The 19,624-nt window shown below is 37.2% G+C and overlaps 1 protein-coding gene across 1 annotated transcript; it reads left to right on the top strand.

The window, feature by feature from the left end:
- The first annotated feature begins 7,523 nt into the window (after positions 1-7,523).
- On the top strand, positions 7,524-19,447 carry C4BPB (complement component 4 binding protein beta). Its single transcript, XM_019752450.3, has 6 exons — positions 7,524-7,811; positions 8,358-8,531; positions 9,670-9,846; positions 17,504-17,597; positions 18,573-18,699; positions 19,237-19,447. Exons 1-6 carry the CDS (start codon positions 7,754-7,756, stop codon positions 19,390-19,392), a joined length of 786 nt encoding a protein of 261 aa, XP_019608009.3. The 5' UTR covers positions 7,524-7,753; the 3' UTR covers positions 19,393-19,447.
- The last annotated feature ends 177 nt before the right edge of the window (positions 19,448-19,624 follow it).

The following is a 19,624-nucleotide window of genomic DNA, read 5'->3' as shown; positions in this document are numbered from 1 at the left end:
CAGAATGTCCTGAATTTCCAAAGGCATTTAAATACACTTTTTGGTTGTATGCAATATCTTACCTGTGAAAACTAGGTCAGATCATGTAGGTGAGGTTCTCCTTGCAATGAAGTAAAATAATTTCAGAAGCAGAGGAATCCTTGGGAAGCAGCATTCCCTATCCAATGGGGCCTATCCTCAAAAAAGTGTAACGCCCTTCACCGAACATCCAGCCTTCTTTTGGAGAATAGCTTGTTAATCCATTTGGGTTGTCTTCATTAGTGATCTGCTTACCTTATTGTTTACATTCAGTTTTCATTTCCTAGGATCTCACCTCTTTTATCCATTGCCTTTTTAGAATTTATGGATGAAATGGGAAATAGTCTCTGGGCACAGTTTAATAAGGTCTAATAAATATTCTTTCCAAATTTAAATTCCTGGGTCCTTTTACTCAAATAATGGTTTGACCCTTGTTTTCTTGTGTTCATCAGTGTTTCAGATTAGAGTTGATTTCAGCTGAAAGCATCAGCACCCCCAAAATAGTAGCACCTTATATATACAAACGGTCACTGTCACCCAGAATGAAGTTGGTACATAAGCAGTGTAGGACTGGAACGGAGCTTCCTCAATCATCAAGGACCAAGGTCCTTCTGACGTGCTAACTTACCTCCTTCAAGATGTGTTGGATTCCACCTCATAGTACGATATAGCTGCTCAAGCTCTACAGGAATCATGTCTATATTCCAATCAGCAGGAAGGAGCAGAAAGGGTACACCGACTTCTTTAAAGGATGTTTTCGAGATGTGGCACACAACATTTATGTTCACATCCCATTGGCCAGAACTTAGTCAAATGGCTACATAGCTGTGAGGCAGGCTGGGAATGCACTTTCTAAAAAAAATTTCAGGTGGCCTGTGCCAGCTATAATTATGAGATTTAATTACTAAGGAAGAAGGATAAAATGGATATTGGTAAGGAATAGCAATCTGCTTTAGGAAGTAATAATGACTTTTTAGCAAGTCTAAAGGGATATAACAAGGCAGGCAGTAGTCTTTGCAGAGTTATGTTGCCATCGCCCAGAGAGTATTTTTCATTCATCCAGTCTGATCTTGACATAGTGCCTGTCTGTCATGACTCACAGTCAAAGGTTACTCTACAATATTTCATGAACAATTTGAGTTTTTGAAAATTTACATTAGTTTTATTCTCATGTAATCTGCATAATGGCTACTTTTCTGGTCCAGGTTTTTCTTGGTGAGACATTCAAGAACTGTCAAGTCAATATATAAAAAAATAATTGGAGAAGCAATTTCAATCTTTTCTGAATTATTCTGACAAAGACCAAAGGGAATCCATTCATAACATACTATAGAACTTCTTAAAATTATCTTTTCCCCATTCTCTTAAAATTACACACACACACACACACACACACACACACACACACTGTAGTGCATGTGTCCCTTGTTTAACTCCCCACAACTCTTCCCCCAGCCTAGGCATTGCTGACTTTTGTATTTCTACCCCTCCTCCCTCACCTTCTGATCTCTTCCACTAATTATGGCCCGCCCATCCCTTTGTAAAGCAATCAAACCAGTCCAAGTACAACTTCTGCACTTGACCTATTATCCCAGTTCTATAGAAAACAATCTGGATTAGATTAAATTGTTCCTAATGTTCAAAAGTCCAGGAGAGCCTGTAAATATTTATTTATTAATTTATCAACCTTAGACACTCATAATAAAACCTATACTCCCATAATCCCTTATATAATTCCAAAATCTAAATAGCTTTGACCAGTCAAGACGGTAGAGTAGGTAAATGCTGTGCTTACGTTCTGTCACAACCACATCAAAATTACAACTAAACTATAAAACAACCTGCCTGAAATCTTGTTGAACCAAAGCACTACAACTAAGGCCATACAAAAGAAACCACCTTGATACTGGTAGGAGGGGTAGAGACTCGGAATAGGCTGGTCCCACACCTGTGTGTGACCATTAAAAATCAGGAGGGATGTCTTGGCTGTGGAGGTTTCCCCTGGAGGTGTAAGGGGGTCCCAGCCCTGCCAAACCCAGGGTTCCAGTACCAGAGAGAGAAGTCCCCATAATTTCTGGTTGTGAAAACCAGTGGAGGTTGTGGCTGAGTGAGATGGAGGGCGGCTGAAGTCCCATGTGCTCCTCTTTAAGAGACCACGCTGGATTTACTCACTGATGTAATCACTGACTCTGAGCTCCAGCACTGGGGAGGGGACAGGGACATATGGGGGGGGGGTGGTGTCTGAGTTGTCTGACTTCAGAACAAGTGCTGGAGGGACAGCTTTCTCCAGGATGAAGGAGCTGGCAGAAGCGATTGTTTCTTTGTTGAGCCCTCTCCCTGCCCAGTTTGCAGACAACAGGCAGACGCCATATCTGAGTCTCCATCAAGCTGGCTAATGCCTTTCACGTTCCACTCCCTGGTGATTCTGAGACTCTGCCCCACTCAACTTTTGGGCACATTCAAGCCACTTTCAGTGACTTTTTCGTACAAACCACCTGCCTCGGCTCATGCTGCAGACTTTCCTAGGGTTTCTCAGAGGTTCACGGAACCCAGACAAGCAGCAGGTGGCTTGAGCATGTCCCATACCTATAACTTGAGCAGTCCTAAACCCAGCACTAGGGGCAGTTGGCCTTGGTTTGTGGCTTAGCCTCTTGAGGCATTTCCAAGCATGGTCAGGGCAGCGGCCATCTGTGGATTGCTTTGTGGCTCCTGCTGGATGGCCCCAGGTGGGCATGGGCTGCAGTTGAACTTGACCTGCAATGGGTCCCCTCCCAGGCGGTCCTGGGGCTGGTATGCCCAGTAGCTAGCTTCAAAGTGATCTGGAGCATCACCCAGCTGCCTCCAGCATGACACATGCAATGGGGTGGATTGGGCAAGCACCGGAGCCCTACTGAGGCAGATCCTGCTCTGTAGTGTCAGCCCCTGCACCACAACTCATCCACTATAGTCACAGCCAGTCCTCACAACCAGTGAGCCTAAGGGTCAGTATCTCCCACTGACATGCAAATAGCAACCAAGTTTCAACTACAAGATGAGGGCACCCACAACCCACACAAGAGACACACCTAGAGTGCATGGTTCAGGTGACCAGAAAGACTGTGATACTGAGCCCGTAGCACACTTACTATATAAGACCTCTTTACTAAGACCCAGAGACATTGCAGCCCTACCTAAGACATGGAAACAAACACAGGGTGGCAGCCAAGAAGGGAAGACGTAAAAAAGTCCCAAATAAAACAAAACAAAATAAAGCTCCAGAAAGAGAACTAAACAAAATGGAGACAAGCAATCTACCGATGCAGAGTTCCAAACACTGGTTATAAGGATGCTCAATGATCTTAGGGAGAACTTCAACAAAGAGATAGGGAGAACTTCAACAATGAAAATATAATAGAAAACATAACAAAGAACCAGTCAGAAATAAAGAATACAATAACAGAAATGAAGAATACATCACAGGGAATCAACAGTAGATTAGACGAGGCAGAGGATCAAACCAGTGATATAGAATATATGATAGCAGAAAACATCCAATCAGCAAAAATAAAAAGGAATCCAAAAAAGTTTAGGAGCCCTCTGGGACAATATCAAGCATGCCAACATTGGCATCTTATGGGCACCAGAAGGAGAAGAGAGAGAGCAAGGAATTCCAAACCTATTTGAAGAAATAATGACAGAAAACTTCCCTAACCTGGTGAAGGAAATGGACATACAAGCCCAGGAAATGCAGAGTCCCAAACAAGATAAACTCAAAGAGGCCAACACCAAGATAGTACATAATTAAAATGCCAAAGGTTAAAGACAAGGAGAGAATCTTAAAAGCAGCAAGTGAAAAGCAGTTAGTTACCTACAAGAAACCTCCCATAAGACTGTCAGCTGATTTCTCAACAGAAACGTTGCAGGCCAGAAGGGAGTGGCAGGAAATATTCAAGTTGATGAAAATTGAGGACCTACAACTAAGATTACCCCTCAACGCTACCATTTAGAATTGAAGGACAGATAGATCTTCCAAGACAGGAAAAAGCTAAAGGAGTTCACCAAAACCGAAACAAAATTGCATGGAATCTTAGAGGGACTTCTTTAAGATGGAAAAAAAAAAAAAAAAAAAAATGTGAACAATAAAATGTCAATAACTACATATCTATCAATAATTACTTTAACTGTAAATGGATTAAATGCTCTAATCAAAAGATAAGGGGGGGTGCTGAATGGATAAGAAAACAAAACCCTTACATATGCTGCCTACAAGAGACTCACTTCAGATCTAAAGGCACATACACATTGAAAGTAAAAGGATGGAAAAAGATACTTCATGAAAACGGAAACAAAAATTTGGGGTAGCAATATTTATACCAGACAAAATAGACTTTAAAACAAAGACTAGAACAAGAGACAAAGAAGGACCCCGAAATCCCACTTCTGGGTATTTATCCGAAAAACCCCCAAAATGCTACTTTGAGGGGACGTACTCATCCATATGTTCATTGCAGCATTATTTACAATAGCCAAGATATGAAGGCAACCAAGGTGTCCCTGAATGGAAAAAGAAGACATGGTACATATATACAATGGAATATTACTCAGCCATAAAAAGAATGAAATCTTGCCATCTGTGACAACTTGGATGGACCTAGAGGGTATTGTGACGGGTGTAGTAAGTCAGACAGCAAAAGACAAATGTCATATGATTTTACTTATGAGTGGAATCTAAAGAACAATATAAACAAACAAACATACAAACAAAACAGAAACAAAAACAATACAGGGAACATTTTGATGGTTACCAGATGGGAGGGGGGTTGGGATAGGTGAAAAAGGGGAAGGGATTAAGAAGTACAAATGGGTTGTTGCACAGTAGTCCTGGGGATGTAGGGTACAGCATGAAGAATATAGTCAGTAATATTGTAATAACTATGTATGGTGTCAGATGGGTACTGCTAGATCTATTGGGGTGATAGATGGGAGGGGGTTCAGGGCAAGGTGAAAAAGGTGAAGGGATAAAGAAATACCAATTGGTAGTTATAAAGTAGTCATGGAGATATAAGTAAAGCGTAGGGAATATAATCAATAATATAGAAATCACTGTGTATAGTGCCAGGTGGGTACTAGTCGGGGGATCACTTCATAAATCATATAAATGTCTAACTGCTATGCTGTACACCTGAAGTTAATATAACATAACATTGAGTGTCAACTGTAATTGAAAAATTTAAAAAGGGGGGGAAGATAAAGGGGAATAAGAGGTTCAAAGTTCCAGGAATAAAAGAACTATATCTTGGGGATGTAATGTACAGCATAGGGAATATAGTCAATAATGGGATAGCATGGTACAGTGTCAGATAGTTGCTGGACTTATCATGGTGATCATTTCTTTAGCATGGGGAATATAATCAATAATGTGGTAATAACTATGTATAGTGCCAGGTGGGTACTGTTGAATACTATGATGTACACCTGAAACATAATATTGTGTTAGCTATATTTTAATAAAAATATTTTTTAAAAGGAAAAAAGAAAAAAAGCTTTAAAAACAAAATTTTCTTCTATTTTATTTGACAGCAAAACCTGACCTGAACTTTGTGAGGGTATTTATAGTCTCTATATAATCCATTCAGTGTATTTTTACATTTCATGGAGAAATATTAGTAAAACGATATTATAAGCAATATAGTACCTTTCTAAAGTCCTAATAATTCTGAATCTGAAATAAACCATTGAGGTGAAGAATTATTTGCAATTATGTCCTAAAATGATGCTCTATTTTAGGTCCATATTTATGTAGGAACAAACAAAAATTTTCTTCACTTTAAAAATCATTTGTTATACAAAAATATGTACATTAGATACATGTATCCCTCAAGAGTAAGTTGAAGGCAAATAAGCTCTTTAACAAGAAATTTTTAAAGAATGGAGGTTAATTTGTAGAAAATGAATAGAAATGCAAACTATTTTTTTGTGAGAATAATACAAATGATTCTGATCACAGCAAGGCAAATGAATTTTGTCTTGTGGAATCAATTAATTTCTATCAATTAAAAAAGCTGATTCCAAATATTACAGTTTGTTGCCCTGTATGATATTTACCAGCTTTGCATCTGTTAGAGAAGTCATTTCAGAATGCCTTTGACTGACTGACTATATAAATCTCTGTTCCTGAAATTCTCCTTTAAACTAGTTGTAGTATCTTAATGGTCCCCTCACTAATTAATTAGTTGAATAAAATCTTTGACACACTCATTTTATATTTACGTGAATGTCATGTGATTAACTGTTTGAAACTTATACTTTAAAAGGTGCTTGCACTCTAGAAGCTCATGTACTTTTTTTTACGATGAAGTTTTTAAAAAATTAGTGTCAGGTGTACAAAACAATGTAGTGATTAGACATTTGCACACCTCACAAAGTGATAAACCCAAGTCTGCTATCCATCTGAGCTCACGTATTAGTTGAACAAAGATGTGGAAAAACCATAAAGACAGTATACATAAATGATAAATTATCAGTGTGGATTTCAGAGGCTGTGGTAAAGTTTCTGGATGAGTGTGTTCTTTTCATGTATCCTGCATTGTTTTTATTTATTTAGCGGACCATTCTGCATTGCATTCTGGAGTGCAGAGGAAAAGAACACAAGCACAAATAAGGCACACTCTCTGTCCTGCAGTTGTCGGCAGTCGAGCATGGGAGAGAGATGAGAACAAGTCTTACAAAGTAGTGATAATGGGTGGGGAAGAGAACATTTGAGACCTTACTGTATCCTTATGCTTCATAATTATGATGATGCTTTATGATTATTAGTTTTTAAACCTAAAATTTTGTAGGAATTTTACCTCAATTTTATAATTGAAGCATGGCCAGCCAGCTACTTGCTGTAATAGTCATGAACAAGAAGCTATGAGAGCCCCAGAGCAATTTTACATGCTTTAATTCCCGAGACCAAAGCATTCCCCTCATCTCTCTCTCTCTTAGTTCATATGGTTGACTCTGGACTCAGGCCAACTCCTGCCCCAGGAAGGTCTGCAGAATGGCAAGTCTTCCGCAGGCCTGGCTGAGGAGGACACTGTGTCACTGCAGGGCTTTTGAGTTCTTCTCAGGATTGGAATCAATTCGGACCAGGTCCTTGCTGGAAAGCCATAAATCTGAAAGGCCGGAGACACGTAAGGTTAGTTGGCTTCCCTGGGATTTCAGTCTTCAGTGCTGCTCAGAGCCTTAGGATATTGGTATTTGAGAAAAGGTGGTAAGGTAGCACCCAGAGTTGGGTTTTACTTGGGAAAGCGTTGGCACCCCTTCCTCCACCCACAATGCTGGAGAGAGTTACAAAAAGTGTACTGTAAACACTGGCAAATATTGACAGAAGTGAAGGTCATGACAAGACTGTTTGGCCCCAGTCTTCTGTGGAAAAATAAGCCTACAGTTCAAAGGGATTGGTCAACTGGATTCGCATGAACAGAACCTGAGCAATTTCTGAAACTGAGTTTTAAAACTGGCAGCTCTTTTACCAGCCCTTTGTGTTTTTGCAAAGTCCCTCCCTGTACCAACTTCCTTACTGTTCTTATTTCCTGTAGTAGGTTTTCTTTTTTTTTTTTTTTCCTCATTCTTTTCAGGGAAGGGGAATCAATACATCTTCTCTAGGAGGAGGTGGTGGTCTCATCTTAAGCCGTGTTAGAAGATCATTTTGACCCAAATAAGGTGTCTAGGCTGGGTTAATTCCAGCCTGGGTCAAGGAATTGATCACAAGATGTTTTTTCGGTTTGTGTGCTATCTTGTGGTTGTGTGGCTGATTTCTGGCTCAGATGGTACGTATGCTTTTCTTAAGCTCAGTTTATAAGGCACTTGATATGAGTTTGTGGGTCATCAGGCATTCTGTCAAGGGTTTTAATGAAATTTAAATCAATGAAATATATTTACTTTGTTGAAAAATCTCACATTGCTTGACCTAATACTCTGTACTTCACAGGATCTTTGTAAACATTTAATGATGATTCTGCTCTGTGAAATGGGTTTACTTACTTACCTGTTTACTTCCCCCTCCTGTTTTAGGAGCAAAAACAGTACCTGTTTTAAAATCTTGAGTGGTCTTATAAACTCCAGGGCCGTCATTTGAAAAGGGAATTTTTTTTCTTTGGGAATGGATGACTTACGGCTGAATTTGAGTAAAATTCCTTTTGAAAACAAATCTTTGGGAATCCTTGGGTAAGGAGGGGTGTGGGTGTACATGGACATGAATGAGTACAAGGAATCAGAATCAATAATCCATCAAAAAGAAAGTCGGATGGGGAGTCTAACGGGTTTTCACACAGCACATGAAATGCCAAGTGAATCTGTTTCCTTTTTCCTTGCAGCGCAGAGCTGTCCAGAACTTCCCCCAGTGGACAACAGCATATTTATTGCAAAGGAAATGAAGGGACAAATTCTGGGGACTTACACTTGTCTTAAGGGCTACCATCTGGTAGGAGAGAAAACCTTTTTTTGCAATGCCTCAAAGGAGTGGAACGGCCCCACTCCCAAGTGCCGCTGTAAGTTTGCTCTTTCTGCTTCTTTGTCCATTTTGTCATTTCACTGCATTCTTTCACGTCCTACTTCAGTAGGGCATGTGAAAATTCTGTAAGAAACAAAATTCTCAACTTATAGGAGTCCAGTTTTAAAGCACTCTAGTGATGGAACTTCTTGTAGATGGCACACGACCAGCTCTTAATAGACTCAATCACCCCTACAAGAAGGAAAGAATTTCTACCATATATTAAAATGATTATTTTTTTGGCTGTAATTTGTTTAATATCATACTGCTTTAAAATTTTATATTATGATAAATTTAAACTGTGAATGACAGATGAGTAAAAGGAACTCATATGTTCTTATCATCCAGCTTCAACAATTATCAACACATGACTAATCCTTTTTCAGCTACAATTCTGCTTTGCATTATTATTTTGAAGTAAATATCATATCATTTTATTTCATTCGTCATGTAACTTTTGAACTGGGAAAAATTTATGTTCTCAATTTACAGATGTGATAACTGAGCTCTAAGTGATTTGCTCAAGTTCACAAAACTCATTATGGCGTCTATAGTGATGGAGAATAATTCGTCTATACCCTCTTTAGCGTTACTATTTTCAGGAATAGCTGGATTAGTTCTCCTTCATACCTAGAATAAAGCACACCAGCATGCTTATCTTTTATTCATATGACCAAATTCACACTCCTCTGCGTTCTCTCTTGTTTTTCTACCTGGGAAAAACCAAACAAAGTAAGAAGTGATGGGTAATGTATGTATTTGGCTGGATGAAAGGGAAGGAAACACTTGCCTCAAACATAGGCTCAACAATTTTGAGCAAAGCTTACCATAACAGAATGATGCATATGCTATTGGTAATTTCCAGTTATACCGTATGCTTAATTACTTTTAGGAAGCTCAAGTGCCAATTGTCACTTTTGTGTATGACCAGGACCTTTTCTACCACACTTAGGCCAACCCAGTCTTTTCTCATCCTTCATTGATATGGTTTGGTACCATGCACCAGTTCCTGTTAAAAAGTGCAGTTTTGGCTCTAGTTTCCTATTTTCTTAATGATGGCTGAGGAGGTCTAGCCTTTGCTGTGTGGGGCTTCCGCCTGGCCCATTCAGATCGATCACTGCCTCTTTCTTCTTCAGTGGGCCACTGTCCTGACCCTGTGCTGGTGAATGGTGAGTTCAGTTCCCCAGGCCCTGTGAATGTGAATGACAGAATCACGTTTATGTGCAAAGAGGACTACATCCTCAAGGGCAGCAACTGGAGCCAGTGCCTAGAGAACCACACCTGGGTGCCTCCCCTTCCCGTCTGCAGAAGCAGTAAGTACAAGAGAAACAAGTCCAAATCCCAAAGGTACTGATCAGCAGTGACATCCTAGGCATTCGCCACATCCCTGTGATGCTTTCCTCTATTTTGTGTCTGCGAAGGGCTTAGGATCTAACAGGCAGCCACGAAACAAGTGGAGCTCACAGAGCTGAACTTCAACTCAGATGATACAGTCCGATGAAATGAACAGCATTCAAACAGTGAACACCACTTTATTCTTTTCTCAAGTAGCATTCCCGTCCCACTAGGTCCAACACAGGATAGTTGGGGACATCCAACTTTTTTTATTTTTATTTCAAGATAGTGACAAAGTTTTTATTTGTCACACAAAAACAGGAAAAAAATCATAACTCATTCGTTGCAAAATTATATAAAATAAGAGTTGAAAGTATCAAGTATCTCCATCCATCACTACAATTCACAGCTTTCAGACATAATTAGATGTGTTTATTTCCTGGCTTTTCCTTATGTTTATGCAAACATTTTAAAAAAGCAAATGCACAAACGTATACCTACACACATATATACCTACAAAAATGGGTCTTTGCTACACATATTTTTTCATTGCTTTTTTTTCATATAACGATTTACATGGGAATTCTTTTCAGATCAGTATGTATAGCTCTATCTTCTGCTTTTTAACAACTGCATGTAGAGATGCCATATCTTATTCCACATCGCTCATATTGATGAATGTTTATTTTACTTCCATATTTTTACTATTACAAACAATGCTGAAACAAATGGTATATATGCTATATAAAGGTATATATATATATATATATATATATATATATATATATATATATATGCTTTTATTTCTACATAGACTCATAGAATGATTGCTGACTCACCGGATATCATTATTTGCAAAATATATTTAAAAGATACAAGAAACTTTATTAAAAACTTTATTCTTAAATACAAAATAAATATTGAAAAATCAACAGTTTTATTTTCTAGTCATAACTATTAAGTGACTATTGAAATGTAAAAATAATTCAATTCGTGAGACCTACATAAAAATTTACCGAAGGACATAAAATAAAACTTGAATAAAAGAAAAGATATGTCATGATTCTGGGTGGGCAAACTTGGTATTACAATGCAATTCTAATCAGAATTTTAAATTAAAAAAATATGAAACAAAAAATTAATTTTAAAATCTCATTTGGAAAAGTATATATTTAACATTGCAAATTTATTTATTTAAAGACTTAATTTTTTTAAAGAGCAGTTTTAGTTTTATAGTAAAACTGAGAGGAAGGTACAGAGATTGTCCTATACCCCTGCCCCCCAGCTTCCACCATTATCAACATCACTGAGCAGAGTGGTACATTTGTTACCAAGGATGAACCTACATTGGACATATCACAATCACCCAAAGTCTATAGTTTGCTTTAGGGATCACTCTTTTTGCTGTACATTCCATGGGTTTGGACAAATGTATAATCACATATATCCATATATCATACATAGAGTATTTTCACTGCCTTAAAAATCCTCTGTACTCTTATTCATCTCTCTACTTCCCCCACCCCTCTCAACCACTGATATTTTTATCGTTTCCATAGCTTTGCCTTTTTCAGACTGTCCTGTAGCTGGAATCATACAGTAGGCAGCCTTTTCAGACTGGCTTCTTTCACATAGTAATATGTTTTTAAAGTTCCTCCATGTCTTTCCACTGCTTGATAACTCATTTCTTTTTATCGCTGAATAGTATTTAATTTTTGGATGCACCACAGTTTATCCATTCACCTCTGAAGGCCATTTTGGTTGTTTCCAAGTTTTGATAATTATGAATAAAGCTACTATAGACATTGTGTGCAGATTTTGTGTGCACATAAGTTTTCAACTCCTTTGGGTAAATACTAAGGAGTGCAATTGCTGGATCATATGGTAAGAGGGTAAAGGGGATCAAATATATGGTGATGGAAGGAGAACTGACTCTGGGTGGTGAAAACATAATGCAACGTATAGATGATGTATTAGATAATTGTACACTTGCAACCTATGTAGTTTTGTTGACCACTGTCACCCCAATAAATTTTAATAATAAAAAAGAATATGTTTAGTTTTAAAGTAAAGTTTTAAGGATAGGCAATTCCAAAAATAGTCACAAACAGCATTTATATTTCTCAAACTTATGAAAGACTAGTAAACATTACTAATAATTATAGAAATAGATGTTAAAGTTAGATGCCAAGTTTTTACTGATCAGATTAGCTCAAAAATTGATGTCATCTAATATCATTCAGTATATGAGGGACCAGCCACTTATGTCAGCAAGAGAAAGTGATATGACTCTTTGAATGTATTTTGGCAGTCGCTATTAAAGTAATAAATAGGCAGTTTTAAAATAGAAACTGTATATATTTTTATTTAGGAGTTTGGGGTTACTTAAAACATACATATATACTAGATGCTGTTAAATCACAAGCATATAAAATCATCTACCTCATTAGCTTGACACTGGTTTAAAATATTTATATTTTGGGGGCTTTTTCTGTTTTACTCCCCTTTAATTCAGGTAGGTCCTATCCTAACTCCAAAATACAGGATCTCTGTCTGTCATTTTGTTTTAGTTCATTGCCCAATGCCCAATTCCAGGGGAAGCTCCCTAGGTCCCTGAATAAAGCAGATTCTTTTCTATTTAGACCCAGGATCCATATCATCTCCTTCAATTCAAAACTGTACTCTTAACAGTCACCAGAAAAACCCTGTCTAAATTGAGTTTAATCAACTCGTTGAAATTCTTTTTCCTTTCCTCTATACAGCTTTTGAAATCAGTTTTTGATTTTTTAACAATTATTTATTAACTGCTCAAGTAATGCATCTCTGTTGTAGAAAATTTAGAAAATAGAAGAAAACAATTAATTACCTACAAACCTACTACCCAGTAGGTTTCATATATATATATATATATACTTTGATTTATAATTTTCAGACATTTTTGCTCAGATATGTTTGTGTATGACTGTGTTTTACAAAAATAGTATTATATTATACATACTCTTTTGCTTTGCTGTTTTTATATTCAGTTATTTGTTTTGAAGACCTTTATGTTTCAATAAATGTACACCTATGTAATTATTCTTGATTTAGCCTTTAATTTTTTAAAATTAAAGTTTATTGGGGTAACAATTGTTAGTAAAGTTACATAGATTTCAGGTGTACAATTCTGTAATACATCATCTATATGTCACATTGTGTGTTCACCACCCAGAATCAGTTCTCTTTCCATCACCATATATTTGATCCTGTTTACTCTCATCTATATGATTATATCAATAGACGCAGTTAACCCTCTGGTAACCACTAAACTATTGTCTGTGTCTATGAGTTTTTGTTTCTTCATTTGTTTGTCTTGTTCCCTTGTTGTTTTGAATTTTATATACCACGTGTCAGTGAAATCATATGGTTCTCTCACTTATTTCCCTTAGCATAATCATCTCAAAATCCATCCATGTTGTTGCAAATGGTACTATTTCATCTTTTCTTATGGCAGGGTAGTATTCCACTGTGTATATCTACCACAACTTCTTTATCCATTCATCTATCGAAGGATACTTTTGTTATTTCCATGTCTTGGCCACCATAAATAAAGCTGCAATGAAGATTGGAGCGCATATATCTTTACAGATAAATGTTTTCAGATATTTTGGGTAGATACCCAGGAGAGGGATTGCTGGGTCATATGATAATTCTATTCTTAGTTTTTTGAGAAACCTCCCCACTGCCTTCCATAGCGGCTGCACCAGTCTGCATTCCCACCAACAGTGTATGAGGGTTCCTTTTTTCCACAGCATCTCCAACACTTGTCACTATTTGTCTTGTTGATGATAGCCATTCTAACTGGGGTGAGGTGATATCTCATTGTGGTTTTTATTTGCATTTCTCTGATGATTAGTGATGTTGAGCATTTTTCATATGTCTATCGGCCATTTATATGTCTTCTTTAGAGAAATGTCTATTCAGGCCTGCTGCTAATTTTTTAATTGGATTGTTTTTAATTGGATTGTTTGTTGCATTTATTGTTCTTGAGTTGTATGAGTTCTTTATATATTTTGGATATTAGCGCCTTCTCGGAGATGTTGTTTGCAAAAATCTTCTCCAACTCGGTTAGTTGCCTCTTTATTTTGTCAATGGTTTCTTTTGCTGTGCAGAAGCTTTTTAGTTTGATATAGTTCCATTCATTTATTTTAGCTTTTACTTCCCTTGCCTTTGGGGTCAAATTCATAATATGCTGTTTAAAACCAAGGTCCATAAGTTTAGTACCTATGTTTTCTTCCATGCATTTTATTGTTTCAGATCTTATGTTTAGGTCTTTGATCCATTTTGAGTTAATTTTCATACATGGTGACAGAGCAGTCTACTTTCATTCTTTTGCATGTAGCTTTCCAGTTCTCCCAGCACCATTTATTGAAGAGGCTGTCTTTTCTCCATTGTATGTTTTTGGCTTCTTTGTCAAAAATTATCTGTCCATATTTATGTGGGTTAATTTCTGGGTTCTCAATTTTATTCCATTGGTCTGTGTGTCTGTTTTTCTGCCAATACTATACTGTTTTGATTATTGTTGCCCTGTAGTACAAGCTGAAGGCAGGGAGAGAGATACCTTCAGCATTGTTCTTTTTTCTTGGGATTACTTTGGCTATTCAGGGTCTTTTGTGGTTCCATACAAATCTGATGATGTTTTGTTCTATTTCTTAAAAAAATGCCCTTGGGATTTTGATGGAGATTGTATTGAATCTGTATATTGCTTTGGGTAATATGGCCATTTTAGCTATGTTGATTCTTCCAATCCATGAACATGGAATGTCTTTCCATTTCTTTGTGTCTTCTTCAATTTCTTTTAAAAATGTCTTACAGTTTTCGGTATGTAAGTCTTTCACATCCTTGGTTAAGTTTATTCCTAGGTATTTTATTCTTTTTGTTGCAATTGCAAAAGGAATTTTTTAAAAAAATTTCTTTTTCTGAGATTTCATTGTTAGTATATAGGAATGCAATGGAAGTTAGACATTGATTTTATAGCTGGCAACTTTGCTGTATTCATTTATTGTTTCTAATAGTTTTTTGGTAATGTCTTTAGGGTTTTCTATACATAGCATCATGTCATCTGCAAAAAGTGACATTTTAACTTCTTCATTCCCCATTTGGATGCCTTTTATTTCTTTCTCTTGCCTGATTGCTCTGTCTAGGACTTCCAGTTCTATGTTGAAAAGCGGAGGTGATAGGGGACAGCCCTGTCGTATTCCTGAACATAGAAGAAAGGGCTTCAGTTTTTCACCATTAATTATGATAGTAGCTGAAGGTTTGTCATATGTGGCCTTTATTATGTTGAGATATTTTCCTTCTATTTTATTAAGTGTTTTCATCATAAATCAATGCTGTATCTTGTCAAATGCTTTTTCTGCATCTATTGATATAATCATATGATTTTTGTCCTTTATTTTGTTTATATGGTGTACCACATTGATCGATTTGTGTGTGTTGAACTATCCTTGTGCCGCTGGGATGAACCCCACTTGGTCGTGATGTATAATCTTTTTAATGCATTGTTGCATTCAATTTGCTAGAATTTTTGTGTAGGATTTTTGCATCTGTATTCATCAGAAATATTGGTCCTTAATTTTCTTTTTTTGTGTTATCCTTACCAGGTTTCGGTATCAGGGTAATGTTGGCCTCATAAAATGAATTAGGGAGTATTGTCTGTTCTTCAATTTTTTGGAAGAGTTTGAGCAGGACAGGTATTAGATCCTCTTTGAATGTTTGGTAGAATTCACTAGTGAAGCCATCTGGTCCCGGATTTTTGCTTTTGGGAAGGTTTTGGATGACTGATTAAATTTCCTTACTGTTGGTCATTCTATTTAGATTTTCCAGTTCTTTGTGATTCAGCCTAGGAAGGCTATATGTTTCTAAGAATTTGTCCATTTCTTCTAGGTTATTGAATTTGGTGGCACATAGTCCTTCATAGTATTCTTGGATGATCCTTTTTATTTCTGTGGCATCCGTGATAACTTCCCCTCTTTCATTTCTGATTTTGTTTATTAGTGTCTTTTCTCTTTTTATCTAAGTGAGTATAGCCAAGGGTTTGTCAATTTTATTAATCTTTTCAAAGAACCAGCTCTTCATCACATTTATTTTTTGTATTGTCTTTTTGTTCTCTATATCATTTAGTTCTGCTCTGATTTTTGTTATTTCCTTCCTCTTGCTGACTTTGGGTTTTATTTGTTCTTCTTTTTCTAGTTCTTTAAAGTGTAACGTGAGATTATTTATCTTGGATTTTTCTTCCTTCTTGAGATAGGCCTGTAATGATATAAATTTCCTTCTTAAAACTGCTTTTGCTGCATCCCAAAAATTTTAGTAAGATGTATTTTCATTGTCATTTGTTTCTATGTATCTTTTGATCTCTCTCCTCTTATTTCCTCTTTGACCCAGTCATTCTTTAAAAGTGTATTGTTTAATCTCCACATGTTTGTGGTTTTTCCGCTTTCTTTCTGCAGTTGGTATCCAATTTCAAAGCCCTGAGATCAGAGAATATGCTTGGTATGATTTCAATCTTCTTAAATTTGTTGAGGCTAGTTTTATACCCCAATATATGGTCTATCCTTGAGAATGTTCTATGTCCACTAGAAAAGAATGTATAGTCTGATGTTCTGGGATGAAGTGTTCTATAAATGTCAATTATGTCCATTTCATCTAATGTGTCATTTAGGGCTATTATTTCTTTATTTATTTTCTGTTTGGATGATCTATCCATAGCTGTTAATGATGTATTTAGGTCCCTAACTATAATTGTGTTTTGGTAAATTTCTCCCTTTAGTTCTGTTAGTATATTTCGGTGCTCCCTGATTGGGGGCATAAATATTGATGCCTGTTATGTCTTCTTGTTGTATAGTTCTCTTTATCATTATGAAACGTCTTTGTCTTTGTCTCTTGTTACCTTTTTTTATGCTGAAGTCTGTTTCATCTGGTATTATTATGGATTTAGTCTTTAATCTTGATCATGTTTAGACTCAATCTCAGAGATGAAAGGAAGCTTGGAAATAATATCATTTACCTGCTCCTCTTATAGGTTAGGGGAAAGATGAGGGGGATGAAATGAACTCTTTAGTGCCAGGTGGCTACTACAAGAGCTGGAACCCAAACTCACAACATCTAGTACCTCATCCATCTCTTTTTCCACAGTTTTACAGACTCATCCTCGTTGCTTCCAGCTCTGTTCTTTTTTCTGAAGCTCTCATATTGTGCATCTCTGTCCCACAGGGGTTGTCAACCTCCATTTGAGCTCACACGGTTTATCTCCTGTCTCAGGGACTTATTTCTTCCACTTCTACCTATGGTCTGATTTTTTTTTCTTGCACACTGACAATTAACTTCCCTACAACTTAAACTTTCTTTCCTTGAGCTCCTGTCAATCAGAAAGTACACACAAATCGCTGACTCAGAGGATGAGCTGGTAGAGGGGGTCTTTTCCATGGACCAAGATGATTTTGACCAGAAGGAAATGAATGGAGAGGATGTCCCAAGGTCCCACATGTGCTGTTATGGAGATGGCAGGTGCTGGCATAGACAGTTGCACTTAGGGAGCACTGTTAATTGAGCATAACTGGACTTCCCGATTGTCACTCTTATACTCTTGTCTCTCAGGAGACTGTGGCCATCCTGGGATTCCAGCTCATGGCTATTTTGAAGGAAGAAATTTCAACTCAGGATCTACTATTACTTATTACTGTGAAGAGAGGTAAGTATACACAGCCTTTCAAATATGAGTTCTTGCTCATTGACTAGTAGCATCATTTTTGGGAATGACTCAGTCTGTCTCAAACTACTAACAGTCCCCTGATTTCCTACTGTTTCCGGATTCTGAGCTCATTCTGATTTTGAGAGCTGCTTTAGCCTCCTACCAGCTCTCCCCAACCCTCAAAAGACAGACTGATCATCCTATTTATCCTAATTAAAGTATCACTTTTTTTCTCTTAGTTAAGATAAGACAAAATATTAAAAATATGTGTTTTTCTAAAGAATCTCAGAACAAAAATTTCAAATAAATACAGAACATATGGAAGTGCAGAAATAGAACGATTTAAAGTATAGACCCTTAAAATATCCTAAAGTCTTACCTTAATTTAGATTGCTTGGTCACCCACCTTATAGATCTACCCTTTATTTTCCCTTATCTAAATCTTATTAACTCAGGGTCATGTATCCTCACTAGAATTTCAATCTCATTATGTATCTCCAACCAATTTTATAGTCAGCTCTCCTGTTTTTCTTATTAAAACCACAGCTCCTTTTTACTACTTTTACTAAAGTTCGTTAAAATTTATTTGAAGGCTCTTTCTAGCTTTCTACTCCTTTCTACAGTATAGATGATAGATGCTTTCTAAAAAGTTAACTGAATGATGAAGAGCTTCTTTCCTCACCCTCCCCATTCAAAAACTGTGTATGTAAACACACATATTCAGAATTTCTCATTTCTCCATGTTTTATGGGTTGACTCATCACTTGGGTCCTCTGCACCCCTCAGATGAGTGGTTTTACTTTATTATTACTTTGTTATACTGAGATAACTTAAGCATACATTATGGATCAGGGATGGAGAGGTGGTTTTTATCACACTATGAAATACTGAACTACAATGGCACAAAACCAGCCTTAGTTACCCAGTTCAGAAAGTGGAAAGACTAAGGGTGTTGCCATTCTAATTTCTGTTCAGGTACCACTTAGTGGGCACACAAGAACAGCAGTGCATTGATGGGGAGTGGAGCAGCGCACTTCCAGTCTGTGAATTGATCCAAGAAGTTCCCAAACTGGCTCCCCAGACTGCGTGTGAGAAGGCACTTGTAAGTAGTAGACTCTTGTTTGTCTGGTTCACCACTGTAACTCCAGGGCCTGGCATTTCTCCTGGCACATGCTTAGTAAATATCTGTTCAATTTTGGATGGATTTGAATGGGTTGGCCTTGGTCTGATTGTAGAATGGGGCTCATTAACTATTAACTCACATTTTTATATATGGAAGTTCCCATTCGCCAACATCATCACAAATACCTCATGAGGCCATGTGAGAAGGAGTTGCTGTTTTATGTACTTTATAGAGCAAGGTACATAAACTCGTGTCTTAGACTTGCAAGTATTGCTGTGAAATGTCTATAAAACTCTTCTAGACTCCAAAAAACACTGAACAGATCAATTTTCATTGAAAACCCTCTTTTAGTTTATGTTTCTACTGGGATAATAACAAGTACATTTAAGCATCCTGTTGAAGGCCCAGATCCCTACTTGAGTTAGTCTGTATCTGAGCCCCCATTCAGGGGCTTTAGAGTGGATAATGGGGTCTCAGTCCTTAAGTTGTAACCTAGATTTTTGTTTTCTTCTTCAGTTTGCCTCTCGGGAGAGGAAGGATTTTTGCAAAACCATAGAAAACTTTCAGAAAAGATTAAAGGAAAATGGCTTAACAGTGGAGGAACTAAAATATTCTCTGGAAATAAAGAAAGCTGAGTTGGAGGCAAAAGTATTGCCCTTACATTGGGGCTGAGCCAACTGGGTAATGGAAATACACTTATGAATAAATTTTCCTCTTGGTTTTGAAATTGGTTTCAGATTTTTCCCTCATTGCACTGGAAAGCAACTTCATAGTAACCAACTGCGGTTGTGTAATGCATTGTGTGTGTGTGTGTGTGTGTGTGTGTGTGTGTGTGTGTTGCACTCAGAATGTGGAAAGACCAAATGTGGTGGTTATCTGTTTAAGACTAGAATTAGCAACACAT

This window comes from Rhinolophus sinicus, chromosome 11, assembly GCF_057876585.1.
Source record: "Rhinolophus sinicus isolate RSI-liver-muscle chromosome 11, RSI-T2T, whole genome shotgun sequence".
Classification (NCBI taxonomy): Eukaryota; Metazoa; Chordata; class Mammalia; order Chiroptera; family Rhinolophidae; genus Rhinolophus; species Rhinolophus sinicus.
The sequence above is the reverse complement of the archived record's forward strand: the minus strand, read 5'-3'. Positions and strand labels throughout refer to the sequence as shown.